This window comes from Heterodontus francisci, chromosome 8, assembly GCF_036365525.1.
Source record: "Heterodontus francisci isolate sHetFra1 chromosome 8, sHetFra1.hap1, whole genome shotgun sequence".
In the NCBI taxonomy this organism is placed as follows: domain Eukaryota; kingdom Metazoa; phylum Chordata; class Chondrichthyes; order Heterodontiformes; family Heterodontidae; genus Heterodontus; species Heterodontus francisci.
Genome location: NC_090378.1, coordinates 49,176,712 through 49,196,236, shown reverse-complemented (window position 1 = coordinate 49,196,236; position 19,525 = coordinate 49,176,712). Strand labels below are relative to the sequence as shown.

Below are 19,525 nucleotides of genomic sequence, written 5' to 3'. Positions count from 1 at the left end.
TTAAAAAATTAGAAGTGGCTGCCCAGCCCACACTCTCATTATTCATGTTTTAAACTATTGAAAGCTATTTGGATGGGATTTGCACTGGCTGTATTTATACTGTAGATGGTCCACATCATTGCTTGTGTGACACCATCACTAAATTTCAACACTGCTACATTTTTGCTTATTTTCCACTATATTGTTAGGTTGGATTGTTACCCGGAGTATATAACATTATTTCCAAAATTAGAATGCAAAAGTAGCAACAGGAACATTAATCTGCAGAATGTATTTTTAACAAAACTGTCTCACAAGCATTCTATTGCTTCTTGTCTAAACTATCTTTCTTATAGAAACATGAATACTTGAACACCTCAAAAAGTGATCCTGTTCAAAATGGATCCTTTGCTGCTCTCTGAATAAACCTAATTTTATCAGCTGGATCTTCAACAAGAAAAAAGTCTTGAAAGCACATTCTCGGAACCAGACAATACTTTACCATATTTCCACTTGGCTGTCTACTTCTGACACAGATTTTCATAGCCAGCAGTTAGCTACATGTACTGCTAACAGCATAAGAAACAGGAGCAAGGGTAGACCATTCGGCCCTTCAAGCCTGCTCTGCCATTCAATGAGATCATGGCTGATATTCTACCTCAGCTACAACTTCCCTCACTATCCCATTTTTTCCTTGGTGTCCAAAAATCTATCGATCTCAAACTTGAATATACTCATTGACTGAGCATCCTGAGCCCCCTGTAGTAGAAAACTCCAAAGGTTCATAACCCTTTGAGTGAAAAAATTTCTTCTCATCTCAGTCCTAAATGGCCAACCCCTTTTATTGAGACTGATCAAACTAGCTTCATTCTTTCATATTTTCTTCATGAGATGGATTCAGCTTTGTGTGAAAATTGGGAATATTTCTGTGCAGAAAATTGTGTGTGCACAGGTGTGTTTTTTTGGCAGAAGAGCTTCTTAGATGTCACACTATTATTATAGAATCATAGATTGACACAACACAGAAGGCAGCTATTTGGCCCATCGTGCCTGTGCTGACTCTTTGGTAGAGCTATCCAATTAATCCCACTCTCCTGCTCTTTACCCTTCACCCATTTAAAAAAAACCTTCAAGTATTTATCAAATTCTGTTTTGATTGTTACTATTGAATCTGCTTCCATCACCCTTTCAGCCAGTGCATTCCATATCATAACAACTCGCTGTGTACAAAAGTATTTCCTCATGTCGACTCTGGTTCTTTTGCTGATCACCTTAAATCTGTGCTCTCTGGATACTAACCCTTCTGCTACTGGAAACAGTTCCACTATTGTTTATTGAATGAGAAAAAGAATTCTGTGACTGGGTTGAAATAAATTGAACGATATAGGTAGAACTTCAATTAAGATTGCTTTTTATTGGTCATTTTTTTAATGAGAGCAATAATATTGGATTCAGTCGAGGTGCAGTGGGGTAAGCTAAGATGCAAGAAATGAATTTTATATTTTTAAACAATTGTGACTGTCGATGAAGTGTTTTTTTTTTAGGGAGGTTGAAAAGTGGGAGATGTGATTTGATATGTATTTATGTGCTGATTTCCTTCCCGGGCAGTGCATCAAAATTATACACAAGTCTAAATATAAAAATGTTACTAAGTGACTGTTGATATCTGATGAAAACAGCAAATTTGTATTCATATTTCGAATGGGTGAATTAATGTTTACTACAAGGTGTTTATAAAGTCCTAGTGCCACTTTAACAACTTTGAATGTACACATGGTAGAAGCAAACTGTTAATGGCACATGAAAGCATAATTCATTACGTTTTATAATGTTAATGTTGTTAATGTTTCCCTGATTGAAAATGGCAACAAAAGAAGAAAAGGTGAACTGTGAGTTATGGCTTGGAGAACTGAAGTCCATAACAGCTGTGAGAAGAAAATTCACTGCTCATTGTAGGAAAAATGCACGACATAGGAACTCAATTAACAATTGGATAAAAAAGTTTCCATCATGTGTACAAGTTGTACAAGGACTTTATCAACATCCTGTACAGGTTATAAAATTGAGTCAGTCACATCTGGTTTTATACTTTTTTATTCGTTTATGGGATGTGAGCATTGCTGGCAAGGCCAGTATTTATTGCCCATCCCTAAATTGCCCATCCCTAAATTACCCTTGAAAAAGGTGGTGGTGAGCCACCGCCTTGAACTGCTGCAGTTCAGTGGTGTAGGCATACTCACGGGGATTCCCAGGATTTTGACTTTTGACCCAGCGACAATGAAGGAACCAGTGATACTTCCAAGTCAGGATGCTGTGTGACTTGGAGGGGTGGTGTTCCCATGCACCAGTAGCCCCTGTTCTTCTAAGTGGTAGAGGTCGCAGGTTTGGAAGATTCTGTTGAAGGAGCTTGGCGAGTTGCTGCAATGTATTTTGTAGATGGTACACACTGCAGCCATTGTGTGCCGGTGGTGGAGGGAATGAATGTTTAAGAGGGTGGATGGGGTGCCAATCAAGCAACAACAACTTGTATTTATATAGTGCCTTTAACGTAATAAAACATCCCAAGAGGCTTCACAGAGGCATTATAAAACAAAATATGGCATCGAGCCACATAGGAGATGTTATGGAAGATGACCAAAAACTTTGTCAAAAAGATAGATATTAAGTGGTGTTTTAAAGGGGAAAAGTGAGGTAGAGAGGTGAAGAAGTTTAGTAGGAGTATATTCCAGAGTTTAGGGCTTAGGCAACTGAAGGCACATCCATCAATGGTATGCGATTAAAATTAGAGATGCTCAAGAGGCCTGAATTAATGGAGTGCTGATATCTTGGAGGTTGTGGGGCTGGAGGAGATTACAGAAATAGGGAGAGACAGGCCAAGGAGGAATTTGAAAGCAAGGATGAGAATTTTAAAATCGAGGCGTTGCTTTACCAGGAGCCAGTGTACGTCAGTGAGCCTGGGAATGATGGGTGAATGGGATTTAGTGTGTTAGGACACGGGCTGCAGAATTTTGGATGACCTCAACTTTACAGAGGGTAGAATGAGGGAAGTCGCTAGCCGTGTGTTGGAATATTCAAGTCTGGAGGTAACAAAGGCATGGATGAGGGGTTTAGCAGCAGAAGTGCTAGGGCGGGATGGAGTCGGCAATGTTAGAGGGGAAATAGGCAGTCTTAGTGATGACGTGGATATGTGGTCTGTTTGGATGGAGTCAAGCTGCTTGAGTTTTGTTGGAGCTGCACTCAGCTAGACAAGTAGAGAGCATTCCATCATACTTCTGACTTGTGCCTTGTGGACATGCTTTGGGGAGTCGGGAGGTGAGTTACTCACAGCAGAATTCCTGAGCTGTGAACTGCTCTTGTAGCCACAGTATTTGTATGGCTGGTCCAGTTAAGTTTCTCGTCAAACACCCAGGATGTAGATGGTGGGGAGATTCAGTGATGGTAATGCCATTGAATGTCAAGGGGAGATGGTGAGATTCTCTCTTGTTGGAGATGGCCGTTGCCTGGCACTTGTGTGGCATGAATGTTACTTGCCACTTGTCAGCCCAAGCCTGAATGTTGTCCAGGTCTTGTTCAATGCAGGCATGGACTGCTTCATTATCAGAGGAGTCACAAATGGAACTGAACACTGCAATCAGTGAACATCCCATTTCTAACCATACCACGGAGGGAAGGTCAATGATGAAGCAGATGAAGATGGTTGGGCTGAGGATATTGCCCTGAAGAACTCCTGCAGCGATGTCCTGAGGCTGAGATGATTGATCTCCAACAACCACAACCAACTTTCTTTGTGCTGGGTATGACTCTAGCCAGTGCAAAGTTTTCCCCTGATTCCCATTGACTTCAATTTTACCAGGGCTCCTTGGTGCCGCACTCAGTCAATTACTGCCTTGATGTCAAAGGCAGTCACTTTCATCACCAAGGAGCCCTGGTAAAATTGAAGTCTATGGGAATCAGGGGAAAACTTTCCACTGGCGAGAGTCATACCTCAACTCTAGAATTCAGCTCTTTTGCCCAGGTTTGGACCAAGGCTGTAATGAGGTCTGGAGCCGAGTGCCCCTGGTGGAATCCAAACTGAGTATTGATGAGCAGGTTACAGGTGACTAAGGGTCACTTGATAGCATGGTCAGTGATTCCTTCCATCACTTTGCTGATAATCAAGAGTAGACTGATGGGGTGGTAATTGGCCAGATTGGATTTGTCCTCTTTCTGTGAACTGAGATGTGCAAGAACTATAGAGTGGTAATACGAGGGAGGTGGTGGCGTAGTGGTATTGTCACTGGACTAGTAACCCAGAGACACAGGGTATTGCTCTGGGGACATGGGTTCAAATCCCACCACAGCAGAAGGTGGAATTTGAATTCAATTAATAAATCTGGAATTTAAAAGCTAGTCTAATGATGGCCCTGAAACCATTGTCGATTGTTGTAAAAACCCATCTGGTTCACTAATGTCCTTTAAGGAAAGAAATCTGCTGTCCTTACCTGGTCTGGCCTACATGTGACTCCAGACCCACAGCAATGTGGTTAACTCTTACATGCGCTCTGAAATGGACTCGCAGGCCACTCAGTTGTACCTAACCGCTACGAAGTCAATAAAAAGGAATGAAACCAGACAGACCATCCGGCATTGACCTAGGCACCGGAAACGACAACAGCAAACCCAGCCCTGTCAACCCTGCAAAGTCCTCCTTACAAACATCTGGGGGCTTGTGCCAAAGTTGGGAGAGCTGTCCCACAGACTAGTCAACAGCCTGACATAGTCATACTCACGGAATCATACCTGACAAACAATGTCCCAGACACTGCAATCAACATCCCTGGGTATGTCCTGTCACACCGGCAGGACAGACCCACCAGAGGTGGTGGCACAGTGGTATACAGTAGGGAGGGGGTTGCCCTGGGAGTCCTCAACATCGACTCCGGATCCCATGAAGTCTCATGGCATCAGGTCAAACATGGACAAGGAAACCTCCTGCTGATTACCACCTGCCGCCCTCCCTCAGCTTCCTCCATGTTGAACAGCACTTGGAGGAAGCACTGAGTGTGGCAAGGGCACAGAATGTACTCTGGGTGGGGGACTTCAATGTCCATCACCAAGAGTGGCTGGGTAGCACCACTACTGACCGAGCTGGCTGAGTCTTAAAGGACATATCTGCTAGACTGGGTATGCAGCAGGAGGTGAGGGAACCAACAAGAGAGGAAAACATACTTGACCTCGTTCTCACCAATCTGCCTGCCGCAGATGCATCTGCCATGATAGTATTGGTAGACCACCACACAGTTGTTGTGGAGACGAAGTCCCGCCTTCACATTGAGGATACCATCCTTCGTACTGTGTGGTACTACCACCGTGCTAAATGGGATAGATTTCGAACAGATCTAGCAATGCAAAACCGGGCATCCATGAGGCACTGTGGGCCATTAGCAGCAGCAGAATTGTACTCAACCACAATCTGTAACCTCATGGCCCGCATATCCCCCACTCTACCATTACCATCAAGCCAGGAGACCAACCCTGGTTCAATGAAGCGTGCAGGAGAGCATGCCAGGAGCAGCACCAGGCATACCTCAAAATCAGGTGTCAACCTGGTGAAGCTACAATCTGCGTGCCAAACTGCATAAGCAGCATGCGATAGACAGAGCTAAGCGATCCCATAACCAACAGATCAGATCTAAGCTCTGCAGTCCTGCCACATCCAGCCGTGAATGGTGGTGGACAATTAAACAACTAACTGGAGGAGGTAGCTTCACAAATATCCCCATCCTCAATGATGGGGGAGCCCAGCACATCAGTGTGAAAGACAAGGCTGAAGCATTTGCAACAATCTTCAGCCAGAAGTACCGAGTTGATGATCCATCTCAGCCTCCTCCTGAAGTCCCCAGCATCACAGATGCCAGACTTCAGCCAATTTGATTCACTCCACGTGATATCAAGAAACGACTGAAGGTACTGAATACTGCAAAGGCTATGGGCCTTATTCAATGACAATATTCCGGCAATAGTACTGACGACCTGTGCTCCAGAACTTGCCGCGCCCCTAGCCAAGCTGTTCCAGTACAGCTACAACACTGGCATCTACCCTGCAATGTGGAAAATTGCCCAGGTATGTCCTGTACACAAAAAGCAGGACAAGTCCAACCCGGCCAATTACCATCCCATCAGCCTACTCTCAATTAAGGGGCGGCACAGTGGCGCAGTGGTTAGCACCGCAGCCTCACAGCTCCAGCGACCCGGGTTCAATTCTGGGTACTGCCTGTGTGGAGTTTGCAAGTTCTCCCTGTGTCTGCGTGGGTTTTCTCCGGGTGCTCCGGTTTCCTCCCACAAGCCAAAAGACTTGTAGGTTGGTAGGTAAATTGGCCATTATAAATTGTCCCTAGTATAGGTAGGTGGTAGGGAAATATAGGGATAGGTGGGGATGTGGTAGGAATATGGGATTAGTGTAGGATAAGTATAAATGGGTGGTTGATGGTCGGCACAGACTCGGTGGGCCGAAGGGCCTGTTTCAGTGCTGTATCTCTAAACTAAACTAAACAATCATCAGTAAAGTGATGGAAGGTGTCATCAACAGTGCCATCAAGTGGCACTTGCTTAGCAATAACCTGCTCAGTGACACTCAGTTTGGGTTCCGCCAGGGCCACTCAGCTCCTGACCTCATTACAGCCTTGGTTCAAACATGGACAAAAGAGCTGAACTCAAGAGGTGAGGTGAGAGTGACTGCCCTTGACATCAAGGCAGCATTTGACCGAGTATGACATCAAGGAGTCCTAGCAAAACTAAGGTCAATGGGAATCAGCGGGAAAACCCTCCACTGGCTGGAGTCATACATAGTGCAAAGGAAGATGGTTGTGGTTGTTGGAGGTCAATCACCTGAGCTACAGAACATCACTGCAGGAGTTCCTCAGGGTAATGTCCTAGGTCCAACCATCTTCAGCTGCTTCATCAATGACCTTCCTTCAATCATAAGGTCAGAAGTGGGGATGTTCGCTGATGATTGCACAATGTTCAGCACTATTCGTGACTCCTCAGATACTGAAGCAGTCCGTGTAGAAATGCAACAAGACCTGGACAATATCCAGGCTTGGGCTGATAAGTGGCAAGTAACATTCGCGCCACACAAGTGCCAGGCAATGACCATCTCCAACAAGAGTGAATCTAACCATCTCCCCTTGACATTCAATGGCATTACCATCGCTGAATCCCCCACTATCAACATCCTAGGGGCTACCAATGATCAGAAGCTAAACTGGAGTAGCCATATAAATACTGTGTCTACAAGAGCAGGTCAGAGGCTAGGAATCCTGCATCGAGTAACTCACCTCCTGACTCCCCAAAGCCTGTCCACTATCTACAAGGCACAAGTCAGGAGTGTGATGGAATACTTTCCACTTGCCTGGATGGGTGCAGATCCAACAACACTCAAGAAGCTCGACACCATCCAGGACAAAGCAGACCACTTGATTGGCACTCCATCTACAAACATTCACTCCCTCCACCACTGACGCACAGTGGCAGCAGTGTGTACCATCTACAAGATGCACTGCAGCAATGCACCAAGGCTCCTTCGACAGCACCTTCCAAACCCGCGAGCTGTACCAACTAGAAGGACAAGGGCAGCAAATGCATGGGAACACCACCACCTGCAAGTTCCCCTCCAAGTCACACACCATCCTGACTTGGAACTATATCGCCGTTCCTGTGTTGCTGGGTCAAAATCCTGAAACTCCCTTCCTAACAGCACTGTGGGTGTACCTACCCCACATGGACTGCAGCGGTTCAAGAAGGCAGCCCACCACCACTTTCTCAAGGGCAATTTGGGATGGGCAATAAATGCTGGCCTGGCCAGCGATGCCCAAATCCCATGAATGAAAAAAAAAATTGGGTTCTTTAATTACCCAAATATCGATTGGGATAATTTTATTGTAAATGGGGAGTAATTTACGGATTGTGTTCAGGAGAACTTCCTTGATCAGTATGTTCTTGGACCTACTAGAAAGGAGGCATTGCTGGATCTGGTGCTGGGAAATGAGGTGGACAAAGTGGACCAAGTGTCTGTGGGGGAGCACTTGGAAAAGTGTGATCTTTGTATCATAAGGTTTAGACTCATAATACAGAAAAGCAAGGAACAATATAAATTAGAATGGCTAGATTGGAAGAGGGCTAATTTCAATGCGACGAGAAGGGATCTAGCCAGAATAAAATGGAACCACAGACCAACAGGAAAAGCTATAGCGGAACAATGGGTTATCTTTAAGGAAGGCATGCTTCAGGTGCAGACTAGGTACACTCCAACAAGGACGAAAGGTAGGGGAACCAGAAACGGGACTCCTTGGATGACGAGCGAGATAGAGATTATGATGAATCAAAAAAAGAGGGTGTATGATGCTTATCAGGTGAATTCTTCAAGTAAGAACCAGGCCAAATACAATAAGTTGAAAGGGGAGGGTGAAGAGGAAAATAAGGCTGGCAAAGAGAGAGTATGAGAATAGAATGGCAAAAGAGAACCCAAAAATCTTCTACCAGCGTGTAAATATTAAGTGACTAGTTAGAGGTGGAGTGGGGCCTATTAGAGACAAAGAGGGTAATATATGCTTAGAGGCACAGCCCAAGACCAGAATGCTTAATGAGTACTTTGTATTGGTGTTTACTAAGGAAGAGGAACCTGACAAAATATTGGTAGAAGAAGAGAGAGCAGAGGCAATGGATAGGGTAAAAATTGAGAGGAAGGAGGTATTGGAAAGGCTGGCTATTGTCATGCAGGCCCTCACCTGCCAAGCATGAGGCATATTAATTTTGCCACATGGACATTAAATTTCAAACTGTTGTTGAATTAAAGAAAGGACTAGCTTTAAAAAATTGCCAGATCTTGGCTGGAAAGATATTTGCATATTAACAGTCAGTGTTTGGAAGGACAAAGCAACCTTTCCCTGACACATTCAACTCACAATAGACCCTTGGCTGGAAAGACATTTGCATATTAACAGACAGTGCTTGGAAAGGACAAAGGACCATTCCCTGACACATTCAGTGTGGACTTTTGATCACCAGACATTGAAGATGGGGGAACTCGCATTCCAGGTCGACTGCTAAGATTGCCGAATACACAAACAGACATGTTCAAACCAGCTTGTCCCGTGATTAACCTGCTGGGCGACCTGAGTTTTTTGAATTTGTACAAACAGTTTGGGCAGAAAGTAGAATGCTCCTGGACTGAGAAGATCTCTCCTGGCTGGTTCACCACAGCCTCCCCTGTTTGTCTGCTCCCATCTCTTTCTCACAAGCCTCTGAATCCACTGAAGACACATGAATCCCAAGAGAGAAACGTCTCCTACAGCGAACAAGGTTTAAGATGAATACTGGGCCCCAATGAAAAGCAAGATCTCCCTACATTCAAGGATTCTACAGTGAACTCAAAGAACCGTAACAAAAACCCTTCAGATATTGCCTCAAACTTTTCCACTTTATTTTTCTTCTGCTCTTTTCTGTCTCTATTTTCATGTGTGTATCGCGTATGCATGCTTGCGTGGGCGTGTCATGTATCTGTAGGCATTACCTGAATTAGAGTTTAAGTTTAATGAATTTCAACTTTTCTTCTTTAAACCTAAGAAAGCCTGTTTGTGCTGGTTTCTTTGCCTTATAATTGTAAAGCAGTGAACAAGGATTCACCAAGGTGGAGCTAAAAACATGGTGTGCTTAAAATTAAACCCTGTTACAATAAGACCAGGTGAAGGCTGAGAGGGAACCCGAGACACCTTTCTTACCTGGTCATAACCAGGCTTAGAGTAGATATGTCACATAGTCCAGATGGCTTGCATCCCAGGTTGCTAAAGGAAGTTGGGAAGAGATAGCAGAAGGACTTGTTGTAATCTTCCAATCTTCCCTAGATATGGGGAAGGTGCCAGAGGATTGAAGAGTGGTAGATGTGAAACCCTTATTCAAGACTGTGTGAGGACAGTCCTAGCAACTATAGGCCAGTTAGTTTAACATCAGTGGTGGGTAAGGTTTTAGAAAAAATAATCAGGGAAAACTCAACAGGCACTTGAAAAGGATAGCCAACTTGGATTTGTAAAAGGCAGATCATGCTTGACTAATCTAACTGAATTTTTTGATGAAGTAACAGAGAAGATTGATGAAGGGAATGCGGTGTATATTGTCTATATGGATTTTAAGAAAGCATTTGGTCAAGTACCACATAAAAGGTTGGTCAACAAAATTGAGGCTCATGGAATAGGTGGGTCAGTGTCCAATTGGGTAAAAAAAAAATTGATTTAAGCAAGTCATGGTAAATGGTTGTTTTTCAGAATGAATGATAGACAAGGGTCAGTGCTGGGACCACTGCTTTTTTTGCTATATATAAATGACTTGGATCTTGGAATACAGAGTAGAATTTCAAAATTTGCTGATGATATTAAACTTGGAGGTGTGGCAAATAATGAAGATGATACGAGCTGCCTGCAACAGGACATATATAGGCTAGCGAAATGATCAGGTAAGTGACAGATGGAATTTAATGCAGACAAGTGTGAGGTGATGCATATTGGCAGAAGGAAGAGGCAATATTGGCAGGCCATATTGAGAGAGTGGTTAGTAAAGCATATGGGATCTTGGGCTTCATGAATAGAGGCATAGAGTACAAAAGCTGAACCTTTACAAAGCTCTGGTGAAGCCCTAACAAGAGTATTGTGTCCAGTTCTGGTCATCACACTTTAGGAAGCATGTGAGGATCCTTGAGAGAGTGCAGAGGAGATTTCCTGGGTTGGGGGATTTTAGTTACAAGGTTAGCTTGGAAAAGATGGGTTTGTTCTTCCTGGAGCAAAGGAGATTGAGGGAAGATTTAATAGAGGTGTACAAGATTATGATAGGCTTAGATAAGTTAGACAAGGAAAAACTGTTCCCATTAACTGATGGTACAAGCACTAGGGGACACAGATTGAAGATTTTGGGCAAAAGATGCAAGGGGAATATGAGGAAGAACTTTTTTACACAGCGAATCGTAATGACCTGGAACTAGCTACCCACAAGGGTGGTGGAAGCAGAGACAATCAATGATTTCAAAAGGAAATTGGGCATGTGAAGGAAATAAACTTGCAGGGCTACGGGAACTAAGCAGGGGGAGGGTAACTGATTGAATTGCTCTGTGGAGAGGTGGCATGGACTTGATGGACTGAATGGTCTCCTTCTATGCCGTAAATTACTCTATAAATGACTAGGATAAACCTGGGCAATTTTCCACATTGTCAGCTAGATGCCAGTGTTGTAGCTGTACTGGATCAGCTTGGCTAGGGGCACAGCTATTTTTCCAGCACAATTCTTCAGTAATACTGCCACAATGGTGTCGGAGCTCATAGCCTTTGTTGTATCCAGTGCCTTCAGCTGTTTCTTGCTATCACATGGACTGAATCGAATTGGCTGAAGACTGTCATCTGTGATGCTGGGGACCTTAGGAGGAGGCCAAGATGGATGATCCACTCGGCACTTCTGGCTGAAGATGGTCACAAACACTTTAGCCTTGTCTATTGCACTGATATGCTGGGCTCCCCCAACATTGAGGATGGGGATGTTTGTGGACCCTCCTCCTCCTGTTAGTTGTTTAACTGTACACCACCATTCACGACTGGATATGGCAGGATGGCAGAGCTTTGATCTGATCCCTGACTTGTGGGATCGCTTAGCTCTGTCAATTGCATATCATTCCCACTGTTTAGCATGCTTTACCAGGTCGGCACCTCACTTTTAGACTTTCCTGGTGGTGCTCCTGGCATGCTTTCCTGCATTCCTCATTGAACCAAGGTTGATCCCCCTGGCTTGATGGTAATGGTAGAGTGGGGAATATGCCAGGTCATAAGGTTGCAGATTGTGGTTGAATTCAATTCTGCTACTGCTGATGGCCCACAGCGCCTCATGGATACCCAGGTTTGAGCTTCTAGATCTGTTCTGAATGGATCCCATTTAGCACGATGTAGTTCCAAACAACATGATGAAGGGTGTCCTCAGTGTGAAGACGGGACTTCATCTTCACAAGAACTGTGCAGTGGTCACTCCTATGAATACTGTCATGGACAGATGCATCTGTGACAGATGAGGATAAGGCCAAGTAGGTTTTTCACTCTTGGTTCTCTCATCACCTGTCACAGGCCCAGTCTGGCAGATATATCCTCCAGGATGCAGCCAGATCGGTCAGTAGTGGTGCTACAGAGCCACTGTTGGTGATGGACATTGAAGACCCCATCCAGAGTATATTATGTGCCTATGCCATTCTTAATGCAAATGGTGTTCAACATGGAGACTGACTCATCAACTGAGGGAGGGCAGTACATGGTAATGCACAGGAGGTTTCCTTACCAATGTTTGATCTGATGCCATGAGACTTCTTGGGGTTCCTGAGGCAATGTTGAGGATGCCTGACTGCTCAGAGATGGAGGAGTCTGGGACATTAGCTATAAGGTGTGATTCTGGGAGTATGACTGTCAGGCTGGTGCTTGACTAGTGGGACAGCTCTCCCAAATTTGGCACAAGTCCCCAGATGTTCGCGAGGAGGACTTTGCAGGGTTGACTGGTTAGGGTTTGCCTTTGTCGTATTTAGTGTCTAGGTTGCTGCCCAGTGGTCTGTCCGGTTTTATTATTCTTCAACTGTTCTGTAGTGGTTTGATACAACTGAATGGCTTGCTAGGACATTTCAGTAGGCCAGGTACGGACAGCAGATTTCCTTCCTTAAAAGTCTTCAAAAGTGTGGGCAAAGAAGAGGCAGATGCAGTCAATGCCAGCCAGCACTGTCCAGAGGCTGTAGGTAGGTGCCATGTCTGAAACAGAAGTGTCACCTCCAGAAAATTCAAAGCTATTTTTACACTGAAAAGTTTATGGATAGTTACATTTGATGAGGGCTTAAAACTGCATACATACATACATGTTAACATACGATAAGGAGCTGGAGTAGGCCATTCGGCCCTCGAGCCTGCACTGCCATTTGACACTATAATCAGATCAGTCATGATCTTAACTATTTTCCGGTCTACCTGCTATAACCTTTGGCTCCCTTGTCAATCAAGAATCTAGGGAATCAAGTGGGTTTGGGAATCAGGTGGGTTTTTATGGCAATCTGATAATTTCATGATCGTTGCTGATATTAGCTTTTTAATTCCAGATTTATTTAATTAATTCAATTTAAATTGCCCAGCTGCATGGTAGGATTTGCACTCACGGCTCTGGAGCATTAGGCCGGCCTACTCGATTATTCATCCAGTAACATTAGCATTGTGCTACTATTCCCCTAGCACTCATACTTTGCCACATGATGGAATTGTTTAATACTTAAAAATATTATAATAAAGTCAAAACTCATCATTTTTCTAAGAAGTTTGTGGGTTCAAGCCCCCATTCCAGGACTTGAGCACATAATTTAGACAGGTACATCATGTCAAAGCACCGAGGATGAGATGTTAAACTGGGAGTCTGCCTGTTCAGATGAACCGAAAAGATTTCATATCACTATTTAAAGAAAAGTAGGGCAGTCTCCAGTGTCTGAAATAACATTTATCCTTCAAATAATGCCAGATTAACTGGTCATTTATGCCATTGTTGTTTGTTGGACCTTGCTGTATGCAAATTGGTTATTATGCTTGCCTACACAAGTGACTATACTTTAAAAGTAATTCCCTGGTTGTGAAGCACTTGGAGAGGTCCTAAGGATAACGGGGCTATATAAATGCAAATTTCTTTTTTCTCCTTAGATTTCCAAATCCGGATGTAAAGTACTTAATTGCTAAGTTCCACTTTATGCAGAGAATTCCGCAGTTTTAACTCTGCACATCATTCGCAAGAATGCAGTGAAAAATGAAATCAGCTGTTGTCTCAAACTGAAATGAAGGAGACCTCACAGCATGCTTCACTCAAGACTCAAGTGTGCAGTATGTTCACAATTCCAACTGAACATTTTTTGAATTTTGGGCTAAAGCTGGAGTCAAAGAGTAAGGATAGTCACGTACTAAAAAAAAGTTAATTGTTAACTTGAATCCCATTTTATGTCTCATACATTTGTTTAGAACAAGTATTGTGGAGAAAAATTAGAATCAGCCTCTAATGCAACTCGTTTTAAAATCAGACATTGTACGCATCTGTACAATACTTAATCCTTTAATGTACTAGACACATTATTGCATGGTTTAGAATAGAGCCTCAGAGGGTTGTTACTTTAGCAGTATGAATAGATTTGTTCATTAAAACCACACAAATGACGGCAAGGTGTTGGGTTGCTGTAGTGGTGGCTGCTTTGGCAATTTGTTGCTCTGCCATTTTTCTGTATTTCTAATTCTTTCATTAGTCTATGTGCTGTCCTGAGTTGGTGAGTGATTTTTTTTTTTATGGGGATGTATGGCAAGCAGCGTGGGGGTGAGGGGGATGATGGAAGAAGCAGGGCCCCCTCTGTGGAAAGGATCTTATCAAGGTCTTTCTGCAGTAAATGCAGCACAGGAGGAGAGTTTTATTTTTCTGCCATGACGACAATGTCTTCAAAAGCGTAGGCAAAGAAGAGGCAGATGCCGTCAATGCCAGCCAGCACTGTCCAGAGGCTGTAGGCAGGTGCCATGTCTCCTCGTTGATCTCTGCTTGAAACAGAAGTGTCAACTCCAGAAAATGCAAAGCTATTTTTACACTGAAAAGTTTATGGATAGTTACATTTGATGAGGGGTTGAAAACTGCATACATACATACATACATACGTTAACATACGATAAGGAGCTGGAGTAGGCCATTCGGCCCTCGAGCCTGCTCTGCCATTTGATGAGGCCATAGTCAGATGAGTCATTATCTTGACTCTACTTTCCTGTCTACCTGCTATAACCTTTGGCTCCCTTGTCAATCAAGAGTCCATCGAACTCAGCTTTAAAAATATTCAATGGTCCTGCTTCCACTGCTCTCTAGGGAATAGAATTCCACAGCCTTGATGACCCTCACAGAAAAAATTTCTCCTCTTCTCCATCTTAAATGGGAAGAACATTTTTAAATTGTGTCCCCCAGTTCTAGTCTCTCCCACATGGGGAAACATCTTCTCAGCATCCACCCTGTCAAGTCCCCTCAAAATCTTATACGTTTCAATGAGAGCACCTCTCATTCTTCTAAACTCCAGTGGATACAGGCCCAACCTGTCCAACCTTTGTTCATAAGATAACATGCCCATCCCAGGTATCAATCGAGTGAACCTTCTCTGAACAGCTTCTAATGCAATTATATCATTTCTTAAGTAAGGAGACCAAAACTTTATGCAGTACTCCAGATATGGTCTGACCAATACCCTGTACAACTGTAGCAAAAATGTCCTTGCTTTTCAACAACATTCCATTTCCCTTCTTAATCACTTGCTGTACCTGTATACTAACTTCTTGTGATTCAGGTACCAGGACACCCAGATCCCTTGGTCTGCAGAGTTCTGCATTCTCTTTCCATTTAAATATACTGCGCTTCTATTCTTCCTACCAAAGTGGACAAGTTCACACTTTCCCACATTATACTCCATCTGCCAAATTTTTGCCCACTCACTTAACCTATCTATGTCGCTTTGCAGACTCCTTAGGTCCTCCTCACAACTTACTCTCCTACCTATCTTTATTAGCAAATTTAGCAACCATACATTTTGGTTCATCTTCATCCAAGTCATTTATCTAGATTGTAAATAATTGAGGCCCCAACAGTGATCCCCATAGCACTCCACTAATTACAGCTTGCCAACACAGGAATGACCCATTTATCCCTACTCTCTGCTTCGTGTTAGCTAACCAATCCTCTATCCATGCTAATATGATACCCCTATACCATGAGCTCTTATTTTGTGTAGTAACCTTTGATTTGGCATCTTATCAAATGCCTTTTTGAAATCAAAGTACACCACATCTACAGGTTCCCTTTTATCCAGGTTGATGGTCCTTCCTCAAAAGAACTCTTAATAAATTAGTCAAACATGATTTCCCCTTCACAAAACTCTGCCTGATTACATTAAGATTTTCTAAATGCCCTAACTATAACCTCCTTAATAATAGATTCTATCATTTTCCCCTCTGACAGAAGTTAGGCTAACTGGCCTGTAGTTTCCCATTTTCTGTCTCTCTCCTTTCTTGCATAGAAGAGTTATATTTGCTATTCTCAATCCAGTGGGACCATTCCAGAATGTAGGGAATTTTGGAAAATCAGAACCAATGCATCTACTATTTCCACAGCCACTCTTTTTATGACCCTAGGGTGAAGTCCATCACGTCCTGGGGACTTGTCAGCCTTCAGTTCTAACAGTTTTCACAGTACCCTTTCTCTGGTGATTTTTAAAAATTCATTAGTGGGATGTGGGCATCAGTGCACTTATTGCCCATCCCTAATTGTCCTTGAATGGAGTGGCTTGCTAGGCCACTTCAGAGGGCATTTAAGAGTCAACCACATTGCTGTGGATCTGGAGTCACATGTAGGCCAGACCAGGTAAGAACAGCAGATTTCCTTCCCTAAAGGACATTTGTGAACCATTTGGGTTTTTACAATAAGCAACAGTGGTTTCATGGTCATCATTAGACTAGCTTTTTCATTCCAGATTTTTATTAATTAAATCCAAATTTCACCATGGTGGGATTCGAACCCATGGCCTCAGAGCATTAGCCTGGGCTCTGGATTACTAGACCAGTGACATAACCACTACGCCACCACCTTCCCAATGGGGGCTTGTGAGAAAGATACGACAATAATCATGGGTGATTCTAATCCAAAACATAGATTGGACTGATCAGATTGGAAAAGGTAGACTGGAAGATGAGTTAATGTTTTCAGGACAATTTCTTAGAGCAGGACCTTCCAGAGCCAACTAGAGAGCAGGCTATTCTAAACCTACTAGTGTGCAATGAGGCAGGATTAATTAATGACCTCATAGTATAGGAGCCTCTAGGTAGCAGTAGTTGACTCTTAAATGCCCTCTGAAATGGCCTAGCAAGCCACTCTGTTCAAGGGCAACTAGGGATGGACAATAACTGCTAGCCTAGCCAGCGACGCCCCCATCCCACAAACGAATGGCCTTGTAAGCAATGCTCACATCCCACAAATGAATTTAAAAAAACAATTTTTTCCTGTATACTCTGTCCCATAGTGTAGTTACTGTTGTGGGGGGTGGGGGTGGGGGGGGGGGGGGGGGGTCCTATAAGCTACTCCCACAAGTGACTTTTTACCTTTGTTATTTCTTATCTCAAACTGATTCTATAGAATCTTTAGAACGAAGGTCATCTCTCACTATTGTCCTAATGTCATCCTTAATTAACAGAGCTGCCCCTCTATCTTTTCCGAGTTTCCTTTGCTTCCAAAATATCATGTACCCATGAATATCCAGGTCCCAGCCTTGGTCATCTTGCAGCCACGTCTCTAAGAGCTATCAGATCATACATATTTATTTCTATTTGAGCTGACGATGTGCACAGCACTTGCAACAAAACGATGCATTCAGATACTGAGCCTTTAGTTCTTTTTACTATTTTTGCAAATTCTTGCCGTATCTGCTAGAGCACTCACATTTGTGTGCTCTGTTCCTTTCTGCCACACTCCATTACCCTTTATTGCTACCTTGCTTTCTTGCCTTGTCCTTTCCCTTAAATTTACCACATCTTATCTCACATGGTTTCTCGCCCCCTCTATTTAGTTTAAAGCCCTCTCTACTGCCCTAGTTACACAAGTCAGAACACTGGTCCCAGCAGGGTTCAGTGTAGACTGTCCCAATGGTACAGCTCCCACATTCCCCAATACTGGTGTCGGTGCCCCATGAATTAAAACCCATTTCTCCCACACCAATCTTACAGCTACACATTTAACTCTCTAATCTTATTTCCTCTACGCCAATTTTCTTGTGGGCCAGGTAATAAAACAGAGTTTATTACCTTTGTGGTTCTGCATTTTAATTTAACACTGAGCTGCTCATTCTCCCTATGCAGAACTTCTTTCCTAGTCCTATGTTGTTGGTACCCACATGGACCACGACAACTGTATCCTTCCCCCTCCCACTGCAAGTTCCTGTCCCACCCTGAGTAGATGTCCCAAACCCGGCATCTAGCACGCAACACAACCTTCTGGACTCTCGCTCTCAGCTAGAGAACCGTGTTTATCCCCTTGACTATACTGTCCCCTACTACCACTACATTCCTATTTACTCTCCCTGCTTGAATGACGGTCAGTTCACTTATCCATGCTGCAGCCCCCACTCTCATCCATACAAGCTGAAAGAACCTCAAACCTGTTGGACAAGTGCAAGGGTTGAGGCTGCTCCACTCCTACCTTTTTGATCCCCTTACCTGCCTTACTCGCAGTCACACCCTCCTGTCCGCATGGAAGATGGCAGCCGCATGGAAGATGGCAGGATCCCCAAAGACACATTGTACAGCGAGCTCGCCACTGGTATCAGACCCACCAGTCGTCCATGTCTCCGCTTTAAAGACGTCTGCAAATGCGACATGAAATCCTGTGACATTGATCACAAGTCGTGGGAGTCAGTTGCCAGCATTCGCCAGAGCTGGCGGGCAGCCATAAAGACGGGGCTAAAGTGTGGCGAGTCGAAGAGACTTAGTAGTTGGCAGGAAAAAAGACAGAGGCGCAAGGGGAGAGCCAACTGTGTAACAGCCCCGACAAACAAATTTCTCTGCAGCACCTGTGGAAGAGCCCGTCACTCTAGAATTGGCCTTTATAGCCACTCCAGGCGCTGCTTCACAAACCACTAACCACCTCCAGGCGCTTATCCATTGTCTCTCGAGATAAGGAGGCCAAAGAAGACCCTCCTGTCCCTAACCATGGACCAACTCAGATGACTCTAGCCTAAGGGGTGTGACTGTCTTCTGGAACAAAGTGTCCAGGTAACCATCCCCCTCCCTGATGCATCGCAGTGTCTGTAGCTCAGCCTCCAGCTCATTGACTCTGAGCTGAAATTCCTCAAGCTGCAGACACTTACTACAGATGTATTTGCTGTGGATCACAATAGGGTGCACCAGCTTCCAGATATTGCAGCTGCAGCATACCTGCCCAGCCATCTTTATTGTTTTAATTAACTAATTTTCTTAATTAAATTGTAATTAACACTTCTAGTCATGCTTGTGCTTATATTCTTATTTAAATTTTCCCAATTGAAATTCCCTAGTTTAGATAAGTAGGTAATACTCACCATAGAAGAATGATGACTGAGAGAAATAAGGGTATTTTAGTGATGATTGCCTTTTACTGAAGGGGAAGATGTAAGGAGTGGTGAGCTTGCATGGTGTTTTGACACAAGATGTTTCTTCGAATCAAGATCTGTATTTGTCTACCAGCTGTTATAGGGCTTCCTCCTGAGCTACCTCCTCAAACAGTTCCTCCCTGGCTGCAGTTCATCTTTCGATGGCTGTACTGTGCAACATAAAAGTAAACCACACTAATCTGCACAACTTTAGCCCCCCCCAACCCCAAAAATGCTGGCGGCCATTTCCTGCTATCGCTGGACGTGCTGCTAGATGCATGGACTTTATTATGTCTCCAACCTTGCTTTGTTTGGATGGTAAGAATGGTACAGAGGCAC

General features: G+C 43.9%; 1 protein-coding gene across 4 annotated transcripts in view; it reads left to right on the top strand.

Annotated features, from left to right (window-relative positions):
• Positions 1–14,213, top strand: part of LOC137372810 (AP-1 complex subunit mu-1-like) — a 70,641-nt gene extending 56,428 nt beyond the window's left edge. For all 4 annotated transcript variants that reach the window (XM_068037106.1, XM_068037105.1, XM_068037104.1 and 1 more), the window contains one exon: positions 13,704–14,213. In XM_068037106.1, the coding sequence (XP_067893207.1) occupies positions 13,704–13,723 (20 nt within the window). In that variant the 3' untranslated portion in view covers positions 13,724–14,213. The remainder of the gene's footprint in view (positions 1–13,703) is intronic.
• The last annotated feature ends 5,312 nt before the right edge of the window (positions 14,214–19,525 follow it).